At 47.5% G+C, this 12,539-nt stretch overlaps 1 protein-coding gene across 2 annotated transcripts; it reads right to left on the bottom strand.

Annotated features, from left to right (window-relative positions):
* Positions 1-2,422: 2,422 nt before the first annotated feature.
* On the bottom strand, positions 2,423-10,358 carry Eomes (eomesodermin). Of its 2 annotated transcripts, none has more exons than XM_042668234.1 (6): positions 9,511-10,358; positions 8,350-8,504; positions 7,579-7,700; positions 7,077-7,235; positions 6,924-6,985; positions 2,423-5,982 (listed from the first exon to the last, which is right to left on the bottom strand). In XM_042668234.1, the coding sequence occupies exons 1-6, from the start codon at positions 10,356-10,358 to the stop codon at positions 5,244-5,246; spliced, it is 2,085 nt and encodes a 694-aa protein (XP_042524168.1). In that variant the 3' UTR covers positions 2,423-5,243. The 2 variants fall into 2 exon arrangements, with proteins under 2 accessions (XP_042524168.1, XP_042524169.1); XM_042668235.1 differs by having other exon boundaries at positions 2,423-5,925.
* Between the last annotated feature and the right edge of the window lie 2,181 nt (positions 10,359-12,539).

Raw genomic sequence — 12,539 nt, 5'->3', positions numbered from 1 at the left:
TGTTGAAAGGGATGGCATTAACAAAGATGTACTGTATTCATAACTGCTTTGTTAAATGGCAACCCCTACATAAAAATAATAAAAAAAATTTTTTTTTCAAAGCATGTTTGAGCTGGGTGCTGGTGGCTCATGCCTGTAATCCTAGCTACTCAGGAGGATGAGATCTGCAGATCACTGCTCAAAGCCAGCTCACACAGGAAAGTTTGTGAGCCTCTTAGCTCCAATTAACCACCAGAAAACTGGAAGTGAACTGTGGCTACAAGTGGCAAAGCACTAGCCTTGAGAGAAAAGAGCTCAGGGCCAGCAGGCCCTGAGTTCAAGCCTCATAACCAACGAAATAATAAAATAAATGAAATAGAAAGCACGTTTGTTCATTTTTAAGGAGGCAGAGTTAAGAAGGGGTAGAAACTGAGGAGTGCGTCTTCAAATAAACAGTGATTTGCACTTTCCCAATAGCAATTTATCTGACACAAGGATACTTAGGGGACTACTCTACTACCGAGAGTTTTTTTCACATCTGGTGCAGCTAAATCTTCCTTTTGCAGACTCCAAAAATGTTCTCAGTGGCATGCAGAGCATTACCCAAGCAGAAGAGAGGTGTGTGTGTGTGTGTGTGTGTGTGTGTGTGTGTGTGTGTGTGTGTGTGTGTGTGTGTGCAAGAAAAGCTTACTTTTCTTCTAAGGTGTAGTAAGGAAAATTTCATGGTCACCACTGTCAGAGTCCCATCAGGAAATGAGAGTGGGAGGGACAAAAAGAGGGGAGGAAAAGGAAAAGAAGAAGGGAGGTAGGGAGGTAGGGAGAGAGGGGGAGGGGAGGGGAGGGGAGGGGAGGGGAGGAGAGGGGAGGGGAGGGGAGGGGAGGGGAGGGGAGGGAAGGGGAGGGAAGGGAAGGGAAGGGAAGGGAAGGGAAGGGAAGGGAAGGGAAGGGAAGGGAAGGGAAGGGAAGGGAAGGGGAGGGGAGGGGAGGGGAGGGGAGGGGAGGGAAGGGAAGGGAAGGGGAGGGAAGGGAGAGGTTTCTGTAACTTCACAACTCCAGCACCCAGAAGGAAATTCAGCCAGATTGTGTTCTGTTTTATGCTGCATGTGATGTAAACATCAAGCCCGTGTGCTGGCCCAGGTCTCTGTTGGAGGCAGAAATTAATCTGACATGATAGATAGAAAGAGATGGATTTCTTGGATTGGGCTCCTAAAACTGAACTAATGCAGCTAGCATATTTGAAAGTCTGAACTTGAAAGATGATGTATATTTCAGAGGGAGACACAATCAAGATCCACGACATGGTTTTTTTTTTTACAGTTTCATTTTTAAATCTTTTATTTTGCAAACTACCTTTTAAAAAAATATCTCCTGGTTACTTAGAAATTTCCACAGAGTAAAAGCTAAATATCTGGGGTCTGCATGTAGCAGAGTGGAGGATATACTTGGAGGAAAGCAGTGTCCAAGCAGGCTAAAAAGGTGTGACTTTGCATTGCGGCTTACTGACCACGGAATGTCGATAAAATCTAAGAGGTTGAGGGAAAGATTTTTTTTTTTTTAACTCTAGAGCACTTCTATGGCATCTGCAGAGTTTTCATTCTGTCACTCTGGTTTATTGTTGCTGTGTGTGTGTATGTGAGTGCGTGTGTGTGCTTGTGTTTTAAACAGCATTCTTTCTCTGCCCATGTTTGAGAAAGAATGGAGAGACTGCAGAAAGAAGAGCGTAAGCCTCCCTTTACTCAGATGTAAAGCTTAATTAAAAGCAAAGAATTAAAAGGAAAGAAAGCTTACTTAAAAGGAAAGAAACCCGGACACCAATGAAGTGTTGGGAGATAAGATGGTGCTGAAAAACTGGCTCCAAACTGGGACCTAAACACGGCCAAAGAATATGTTGAACTCAATCTGCAGCTTCCTCTCCTGTCCAAACACTTTTCAGATTCTTCCTGCTTTTGTCAGTCATTGGTGATGCTCTCACCCTACTCCCAGAAGAGCTTACTCTACACCCCAGGAATTCTTGACTTCAAGACTTTGAAGCAAATACAGGGAGCTAACATGTTCCAGGACTGTGTGAGTTGAAGAAAGGTCTTGTTCCGGATTCTCCCTGAAACAGAAAACATGCCCGCGGGGGATTTAGGTTGCATTTTTTATACCTTTCCCTGTTTGTCCCAAACCACCAGAACTATTTGGTGATGTAAAATGACACAAAATGATAGCATTTCTGATGCTTGGTCAGGTGTGGGGTTTTTCGTACTATTCTTCCCTTTTTTTGTTGCAGCTTTAATTTTGTTGCAGATTAATTGGGTTTGCGGCAAAAATCTAGGAAAAGCTAAACCTTGTGAGCTAGCAGACCCCCAAGACCAGTGTCTCCACCCAGAAGGCCAGGGACCCAGCAAGCTCAGGGCCAGCAAACTGCAGGACCCCTGGAGAGAAAGTAAACAAACCAGTCTCTGAGTACTTGATCTTTATTTAAAGGGAGTCTTGTTTATCGGTGTCACCCTAGGAGGATTAATTAGATACATCTCTTCGCAATTTGGTGTCTGACACTCCATCTTAGGAATGCCTTATCACAAGGTGTTAATTGGGGCCACTCAGCCACTTACGTTTCTATTAAACACTGTGAGGGACTTTTCACAAGTACCGGGTTCTTTTTACTGTACAGTGCAAAAATATAAAGGACTTGAAATAGACTAGAGGCAAAGTCCTCTTTATCCTGCCTGTGATTAGCATTTTGGGGCTTTCTAGAGGTCAGAAATAGAACACTTTTTGAAATCCCGCAGCATTTCCCAATACACCACAGTTGGGCTTGGGTATATCATAGGGACTGGGAAAGTGCTGACCAAGTTGGGAAGGTTGCACATTTCCCTGTCCCGAGTCCAAATCTGTCATCCACAATAAATACATACTAAGAAAAGAAATGTCCAAAGCATTCAAGCTGGCTTTACAGCAAAATTTGGGTTGGAGCTGCTTCGCCAGACTTTTAAACAGGCACCATTGGAAACAGAGCTGAAGTTGAGCCCCCACTGATGGCATAGGACAAGCTCTGGCCCCAGGAGGATGGAGGAAATGGAGAGTGTACAGTCCAGGTAAAGGTTCCTGATGGCTTTAATTAGGAGCAGAAGGGGAGGAGGTCCTGGCTCATCACTCACTTCCCAGCAGCTAATCCTCTTAGCAGCTGCATTTCCGTGTTGCCCAGTTAGAATGACCCTCCCAGGCAGACCTTTATCCCAAGGTGAGAAGGAGGATAGAAGGGTTTGCAAGCTGGGCTTTAAGCCTTCTGCTGATAAACCTGGTAGGATGTCTAGCAGAGCCTTGTGGGAGGAGGGTAGGCGAGGCAGACACAAAAGGCCTTTACTCCTTGGTTTAACTTTGACAAACTTGAGCCAGGGCATGGAATGCCTGGTGTCCTCCCTGGCAATCAAGACAAGTTATCTTAGAGCAAAAGAAACCACTGTCCTACACCTTGTTCGTAGGGAACCAGTGTGTGGGACAAGAGGGACTGTAAAAACAGAGGATTTGTAGATCCTCTCCACCCCCAGTTTTAGCTAGTGTCACAGAACTAGCCTCCGGACCCAGTTTGTCTGAGAGCAAAGAGCCACCTGCAGCAGTGACCAAGGCTGGCAGCCTGCATTAGAGCCATTACTAGCTATAAACACTTGTGAATGACCCACCAGTGGCTAGGCACTGAAAAGGACGTGGGTGATCCCAGGGAACTTACATAACCCCAAAAGTTGGTGGCCACCAGTAAATCCAGGAAAAGGCTAAGTGACTATGGGTCAAGTGTGGGGGTTTTCCAGGTTTTGGATTAAGTCTGCAGTAGGCCGACTGCATCTTGAGCTGCAAACACTCTTCTCCACTACATTCTCAACCAACATTCATTGTTCAGAAATCCCAGTAGGGTCAGGAAATAGCTCCATTTATCTTCTAGGAGAAAAAAGGAGAGAACAAAAGCATCTCCACCCTACCCCCTCACTACTACCACCTTCCAGGTAAAAGATTTTGGACTCTTCCATGTGGGGGAAGGGGACCCAGTAAGTATAAGCAGTGTTCACACTGCTGGAAAAGCATGGGCTAAAAAAGTAAACTGAGGTTTTTTAACACAGCATAAAATACACAGGAAGAGAAAGCAGAGCTGTGCCCATTTCCTTATTGAACCACATTTATTAAAAATGATTAAGACTGTACATAAAAATCCAAGACCTCTAAAAAGCCTATAGGAAATGTGGCATCAGATTGTAGTTTTGTTTTGTTTTTTTTCACATTACCAAAGTAGGGGGTGGGGAGGCCAACGAAGAGGATGAAATTGGGATTTTCTTAACTGTGGCTCAAGTTAGTACAGAGTAGCTGAATACATTCTTAACTACCTAAGAAGTAAGCAATATTCCCAAATGTCACTGAAATGATGAAACGTTCCCCATACCACTGCAACTGTTGTTAAGGTAATTTACAACTTCATTACAAAGCCAAAGCACCAATTTTACATTGTCTCAAATACCTATGTAGCCTAATTGTACAATATATTCCACATTATTCTACAAAGTAGCTAAACACACATTGTACACTTTTAAATTCTTCCTCTGCCTTCTTTTTTTAATTCCTTCTCCCACTCTGTTTTTCTGTCTCTCCCTCATTCTTTCTTAAGTCCTACAGGCCCTTCCAACACACAGTAGAAGTCTAGAAAGAAGAACATGGCTTGTTCCAAAAGCCTGCAAGGAATCAAAGTCAGGTTAAGACTGTAACACTTTCACAAAAGACTCCTTGATTCCCAGGCATTATATCTCTAGTCCCTTCACGAAGGTGACAGCAGGAAGTCCCCTGTTGTGCTTAGGGCCCAGCCTATTTCTTCCGGAAGCAGAACAGCTTAACACACAGCTTCTATCTGCTTAAAGTCTTACAGGTAAAGAGGCAAAGGTTGTAATTCATTTGATATTTCTGGACACTCAATCTCCGTAAGTTAACGTCTCTGGTTATTTATAGTGTTTCCAATAAATAAGTCCCAAACAATGAATAACCTTTGATTTTTTTAAAAAACATTTGAAACTCCTCCATTAACTTTATTCTGCAAAGAAAAAAAAATTGGCTAGGTTTGTTTCAGTTACCTGCAGCAATCAAAAAGCTTTGGCACCTTCTTTTGGAGAATTGCACAAAATAGGATGCATCAAGTTGGAAGGCAAATGTCTTTTTGGCAACCTAGCAAAGAAGACAACATAAAACACCATAAAGTCCATCTGCCAAATGTTCGTTAATGTTCAGGAAGTTCAAATAATATTTTAGGGAGTTGTGTAAAAAGCATAATATCCTCCCATGCCTTTTGAGGTGTCCTTATTGTACTCCTCTGCATTAATGTCCTCACACTTTATGGAAGGAGAATTTTCATTACTTGAGGTGCTAGGAGACAGCCGCTTTCGCTTACAAGCACTGGTATATACCCCTGAATCATTGGAATCTAGAGACTTGATAGAAGGAGGTGTTTCTATCCAAGAAGAGCTAATTTCCTCTTTGACTTTCTCCTTGGAGAGCTGATCTTCAGGGAACCCAGGAGAGCTCATTCTGGAGGTCCATGGTAGGCCTGCTGCCATCTTCCTCTGATAGGAACCTCTACTTCCCCACCCTGCCATTGCAGGGAAAGTTGGGTCAGGGTAATACCCCAGGGCATGGGATGTTTGGAGAGGCAAGGACTTAATGCCATATGGGAGCAAGGTACTGGAAGTATATTCAGATTCATAGGAACCAATGTCTAGTTTGTTGGTCCCAGGTTGCTGGACAGGCGTGACGAGCCACCGCTGGGGAGGATTGGCCACTTCTTCGCTCTGTTGTGGGGAAAGGAGGCCATTGGTCTGTGGCACAGTTCTCTCTCCATTGTAATATCGGGCTTGAGGTAAAGTGTTGACAAAGGGTTCCGGGAAGAAGTTTTGAACTCCGTACCGTCCTCCAGGGACAATCTGATGGGATCTAGGAGAATCCGTGGGAGATGGAGTTAATCTGTCATTTTCTGAAGCCGTGTACATGCTACAATATAAAGAGAAACACTTAAAAAATTAAAAATAAAAAATAATCTTGTTCCCAAACCTCCCAGAAATGAAAAACGCTTTGACCTGTCAGTTGTCTTAAGAAGGCTGGTATTTCAGACAAGAGGAAACTGAGGCAGGGGATGGACTTCTGGGTCGTGGGAAAAATTATCCAACATTAGGTATTCAAGCTACAGAAAATCTGCCTTTGCAAGTCCTTACATACAAAGAACTAAGAGCAATTCTACTTGGCAAGAAAATAGATGTGGTGTTAGACCGCTCATGGTGGCTCAGTGGTAGAGCACTTGCCTTGCATGCATGAGGCCCTGGGTTCCATTCCTCAGCACCACATAAGCAAAAAGAAAAAAGCTGGAAGTGGCACTGTGGCTCAAGTGGTAGAGCGCTAGCCTTGAGTTGAAGAGCTAAGGGACAGTGCCTAGGCCCAGAATTCAGGCCCCATGACGGGACCCAAAAAATAAAATAAAATAAAATAGACCGCTCATTTTAAACATCAAGGCTTTTTTGTTGGATGGTGTGAAAAAATAAATTCTTAGTGTTGAGTTTTTTAATGTAAAAAAGTAGGAATTAAAAATATGTATCTGTTCTTGTGAAAATAAAAAATTGGACCAAATGAAAAAAGAGGATACACATAATACAGATGCTTAAAAATTTAAATCACTAATCAAATGTGGGGAGGGGGCAAAAGTGCTCAGTATTTAAGCCATTAATATTTGGTTAGCAGTTAAAGAAAGTTTTCCGTGAAAATTCTAAAATGCAATTAGTTGAGATGAACAATATGCAAAAATATAAATAGATAAAATGCAAAATCTGAAAATTCTTCCTAGAATAATACCCTCAGCAAAGTGATCATGTCAAAAAATGAAAAAGAGAAAAAGAAAAAATAAAGGTTGACCATAAAGTATAAATGAAAACTATACTTACGAATCATAGTTGTCCCTGAAGCCTTTTGCAAAGGGGTTATGATCAATTTTTAGTTGAGTAATCTAGATAGGGGAGATAGAAGGGAGAGTCATTTCGTGTTTTCAGCTTACTGGACTTAGCTTTAGAGATTCTTGGGGTGTTTAGGGTACTTACATCAGTGTTTTGGTAAGCAGTCACTGCAATGAACTGTGTTTCTGAGAAGGTAAAAGTCTGGGTCTTTGAGGGCTCATTCAAGTCTTCTACACCATCCTCTGTAACTTCAACAATGTGCAGTCGTGGTTGATATTTATGTAAAGACTGTAGGACTATCATCTGGAAATGTACAGAAAAAGAGTTGCCAAATTTGGAGATGAGACTCCAACCTGCTCACTGTTTTCAAGATCTCACCACTGGCATTTTTGAAACTTAAAACAGCACTGTGTTTGAAAGACTTTCTAAGTGCCCCCTCCAAAGATTTCAGTATTTCTGTTTCTAGTAGTAAACTCACTGCTAATGAAATCCAGTAGGGACGTAAAAATAAGAAAAGTAAATTTTTTTTAAAATGAGCAAATAGGTCACAATTTTAAAAATTATAAACACAGTGTAAAGAGTATAAGTTCTCCTTAGAAAGGAGACCAACAGCCAGAAAACCCTCCCTCTTCTTTTGCCCCACTACCTGAGTGTTGTTGTTATTTGCGCCTTTGTTATTGGTGAGTTTTAATTTCCCAAAAGAAATCTCCTGTCTCATCCAGTGCGAACCAGTATTAGGAGACTCTGGGTGAACATACATTTTGTTGCCTAAGAGAAAATGAAACAAAACACATAACCTCAGCATATCGGGGTATTTGTGGAAGGAGATAGGGGAGAGATGTCTCTTAGCTATGAACAAGATATAAGAGCCAGATCTGCAGCATAATCCTTCCAGGAATAGCTGCTTACAGAGATCAGGGAGAGCAGCAGGATTCCACTGATATTCCTCTCTGGTTCCCGGTGCTTCTAGCTGCCCTTCCCTTGGACAGTATCTCAAAACTTAAAAACAGAGTCAACAGAAAATGACTCTTAAAGGTTAATTTGGGACCTTCTAAAGCTGGAGAGTGGTGGAACTTTTCTCGGTGAACTCAAGCTTAGTCAGGAATTTCTCTAGCTAATGGGAACATGTCAGGAGCCATTTCCAACCAGAAGCTTAGATGACTATTAGTTTATTAAACCTAGGGGGAGGGAAGTGGAAGAGGGTCACTGTGAAATATTCTAAACACCTGTGACAGGTACACAAGACTATGACTGAAATGTGATTGTTTACTCTTATAAACAATCACCCGAAGAAACTTACACTCACTTCTCTAAACCCCAGATTGGAGGGGGAAGGTGGGGTGGAAAGAGGTTAGATTTAAATGTGAGTCGTCAAGAGGTAAGGATTGGGATTTCTTCCCTGCCGGGGAAGCCTCACCCTGCATGTTATTGTCGGCTTTGCCGCAGGTCACCCACTTGCCCCCCTGAAAGCGCCAGTGGTTAGGGTCGGCCAGAACCACTTCTACGAACACGTTGTAGTGCGCAGTAGGATTGAGTCCGTTTATGTTGAAGCTCAAAAAAGGAAACATCCGCCTGTGCAAGGGAAAAGAATCAAGATGAGTGACTTAAATCCAGATGCTGGAGAATTCGCGCCAGGACACTCCCTGGTTCTTCCAGGTAGGCACTGGCGACAGGGTTGAGAAGGTTGCAGTGAACAGAAAGCAGGGAGAGTGGCACGACTCTATTTGGAAACGATCGAACCGACGATTCTTAAAACCCCGAAGTAATTCCCCCGAGGACAGTATCTCTCTCATACACATGCTTCCCAAATTCCTCAACTCTTTCAGCAGTCTGTTACTATTCCGCTAAACGTTCAAATTAATTTTAAATGCACAATTGTCGGGAGACGTGTGTTCGTTTGCGTACCCCTCTCCCAACGCCCACCCTTCTCCTTTCCAGAAGTAACTTGGGACTTCCATGTTCTCAGAACCCGACCCAGGTCCTGGCCCCAGGGCCTGCCTACCTACCCCCTAAACCAAGCTTCCTACACCAGTGATCTATTCCTCATGCTCATCTGCCCGACGCAACACTGGAGCCCCCGGCTTCCAAACACAAGTCCGCTCGGGCGACTTTCCTACTCCGCAGGCTTAAGGAAATGCAAACCCACTCGCGGGGAGCCTACTGATCTCTCGAGTCCTTTGTAGATGAGCCCCAAAGTTCATTTCCACCCACACCCCCAGTCAGTTCAGGTGAGGATGCGGAGGGGGGGGGGGGTAGGGAGCAGTGTGACCATCACTGGGCAGGGAGAAAGGTGCGGTTGGAGAAGCACGCCGTCCCCGCCAGACCCCCGGCGGGAAGAGCATTCGGGACAGGGCGCACAGCGAGCAGGACAAACCCCCTCGCGCTCCCGCAGCCCGCCCTGTGCCCCGCACCTCGGGTCCGGGACAGGGCGCAGAGCGAGCAGGAACACCCCTTGCGCCCCCGCGGCCAGTCCCGCAATCCCGGGTCCCGGACAGAACGCAGAGCTAGCAGGAGCATCCCTCGAGCCTCCCGCGGCCAGCCCTGTACCCCGCACCCCGGGTCCCTTCCCAGCGCTCACCTGCCCTGTTTCGTGATGATCATCTCAGTTTGGTGTCGGTGGAATTTGAGCCACAGAGGCCGGTTACACAGGTAGACGTGGGCGCGGAAGCCGGCCCCGGGCACCCCGAGGCCCCCCAGTCCTCCGCAAGGTCCCGCCGCCGCGGCTCCAGGGTACGGTCCGTAGAGAGGAGACCCCTGGCCGTACTGATAGGCGCCCGGGCCTCCGTCCCCGCCGCCGCTGCCGCCCGCGCCGCCGCCGCCGACGCCCGCTCCCGGGCCGAACTGAGCCCTTCCGGGGGGGCACACCGCCGCGGGGAATCCACCGGGGGGCAGCACGGAGCCGTAGGGGTAACGCGCGCCGTTGGAAGCGGGGTAGAGAGATCCGTGAGGCCCCCCGGCTGCGGCCGGGTACTGGAAGAGCGAGCAGGGCGCGGGCAGGTCGGAGCCCTGCGGCCCGGGGGACGGAAGGTAGTAGCGCTCGGAGCTCAGGTTGTCCATGGAGTAGCGCGCGGCGGCGGCGGCGGAGGAGGACAGTTCCTCCTCCCCGCACGGGGAGTTCTTACGGCCGTCCAGGGGCCCAGGTTTGGCCACCGCCGCAGCGAAGGTGTCCCCGGAGTCCGCGTCGCTGAGCATGGCCGCCGGGGGTCCCGGCCTGGCGGCAGCGGACTCCGCGGCTTCCGCCTCGCAGGAAGGGTTGCCCGGGAACTTCTTGGGAGCCTTGTCTAAGTCCAGCCTCCGGGGCGAGGAGGCCGAGCCCGAGAGGAGACCGCCGCGCCCGCCGCCGCCGCCGCCCGCGCCCTCCAGCGGGTAGAAGCGCGCGCCGGGCAGGCTGGCGGAGCTCCCCAGGAGCTGCTCGCCCAACTGCATGCTATGCAAATTGCCGACGGCAGCTGGCTGCCACCTCCCGTCCCGAGGCCTTATTATAAAGGCGGGACGGGGCAGCCAGCGCCCTCTTCCGAGGGGAAGGTGACTCCCCTCCCTCCCGCTCTCCGGCTACCCACCTGCGAACTACCGGGCAGCTCCGGCGTGCGCCCGAATCCGCCTTTGCGTACGGAGAGCGCACTGAGTCTGTCCATAAGGTGGATACTGACCAAGATGCACACACTCCTTTCGCCTCTCAGTCCGTCCTGCCTCTGTGGACCCTGTACACTCACACCAGGGCAGGGGAGGACTTAGATGTTCTATTTCTATCCACCCACCAGCCCACGTCTCTCGGTTCTGTCTCCTGCAGCCAGACCATTGATCCACTTGACCATTTGGAACCTCTCCCGCGGCCGCTAGCTGCTTATATGCGTGCGGCCAGGGAGGGGCTTCGAAGACCCACACTTTGGGGGAACATTTTATTGGCTGGCGGAGGTGACACTAATTCCCTTAGTCATTTATTAATTGGATCAATTAGCTTGCGACTTTCTTTTCCTGAAGCCTGTGGTTGTTGATGATGGGTGATGTTTAGGGTACCCGGTCCCACTGTGATAAAGCAACTCTGGTTTCTGTATTTCACTGGAGTTTAGGGGGAAAGTGTTTGAGGCCTTATAGGAGTCGTCTCCTTGCTGGCTATGGGAAACGGAACGGACCAGCAGGAATTAGAGGAGCAAGAGAGAACATCTCTGCTATCTAGCAGCAGGGAGAAAGATTCTGGCTTCCCGAGCTGGAGGGCAATCCAAGCAATGTCTCTAACGGCGCACCGCTCTCCTTACGGAGATTTCCCATATCTTTAACACAAAGATACACGTTTTGAGGGGCGGGGGGAAGAGTCTCGCCTTTGATAAACTGGAAGGAGTTATGGCAAAAAACCAAAACCAAAAACCTTCATGCCCAGCTTCTGAGATTCTGCGGATGGCGAGAGCCCCTTAAACCTCGAATACACAAGCTATCCGCTAGAGTAAGGTGGGCTTCTGATTCACCAAGCAGGAACGAATGAAATGAAATGAGCCTACCCTCCACAAGCTTCTCAGGAGGCTTGTCACTTGTCCAGCCCACACTTTTAAATCCCTGTTGCTCGGCTTTTCTGGGTCCGGGATCCTTCCCACCCTGTCCGCCAGTGACATCTTCTCTGGGACCTGACCAAGAAGCAAAGATTCCCTAGCAGCTGCACGGTTAAGATCCCCTCTGCCTCTTCTCTGCAGCACAATACAAAAGACAGAATAATTGGTGAAACAATCAGTTTGATATTGAATTAAACTCTTTTGCCCAGCTACCCGTTTCTTCCTGGCATTTCCGCAGTCAGGAACGGCGCCGTTATATTGTATTGCTTTATCATTACAGAAGAGGGGACATTTCATTGTGAATAAGAACTCTGAATCTTCCTGCCTCCATTAAACGCTCCGGGAGTTCATTTTCCGGCTGAGCTGTCAGGACTCTGTGTCCCGACCGAATGCGATCACACGGGAAACTTTTTTCCTACAACAGATGAGGTGGTCGCGGGATTTGCTGAGATTGTTCGTGACAGTGTAGAACAACGGGAAGCGTTCCAATCTGAGTTCAAACCAGAGCAGCACCAGCATCCTCACGTCTGGGTCAGAGATTCGGTCCAGGGTTTGGATGCTGCAGGACATTTATCATTGTTTGGGGATGGTGCTGAAAACTTGAACTTGCCAAGCTTTTCAGGGTCAAAGCACAGCCCGGGGGCAGAAGACCAAATTAAGACCACTGGGCTTTGGCCCGGGCCAAGTAAGTTTTGGTCCACAGTTGCCCGGAAGTAAATCCCCAGAAACCTAGCACCCAACTCGTGCAGCCAACAGTTTCTATATTTTGATTGATCCGTTTAGTTCTTCTTTAGAGCTACTGTTTGCTCCGATCACGTTGAAGTACACCCTATGCGCCCTCCCCCCCCCCTCCGCTTTTGTTTTCAATGGACCCAGTGAAGTCTTGAAAATTGATTTTCAAATCATGCAACCCTTTGGTAGACCTCATAGATTTCAACGTGGAGACTGCGAGAGCAGGACGCGCGCTCAAGGAACTGAAGGAACGGCGAGGCGCTGGAGACTTAGTCCTGCGTTGTCGAAAGCTGTTACGCTTCCTGAGCTCCTCGTCCTCCGTTTTGACCTA

The sequence above is a fragment of the Dipodomys spectabilis genome, unplaced genomic scaffold, assembly GCF_019054845.1.
Source record: "Dipodomys spectabilis isolate Male_0828 unplaced genomic scaffold, ASM1905484v1 ptg000422l, whole genome shotgun sequence".
Lineage (NCBI taxonomy): Eukaryota > Metazoa > Chordata > Mammalia > Rodentia > Heteromyidae > Dipodomys > Dipodomys spectabilis.
Note: the sequence above shows the minus strand (reverse complement) of the source record. Positions and strands in the feature narration are given on the sequence as shown.

Bases quoted from the DNA above. Each gene is read 5' to 3' on its own strand.
- Eomes (XM_042668234.1), bottom strand. From the start codon at position 10,358: ATGCAGTTGGGCGAGCAGCTCCTGGGGAGCTCCGCCAGCCTGCCCGGC. The intron at 8,505-9,510 runs GTGAGCGCTGGG...TCCCTTGCACAG, and splicing joins ATCATCACGAAACAGGGCAG to GCGGATGTTTCCTTTTTTGA. The intron at 7,701-8,349 runs GTGAGGCTTCCC...ATTTTCTCTTAG, and splicing joins AGCCGACAATAACATGCAGG to GCAACAAAATGTATGTTCAC.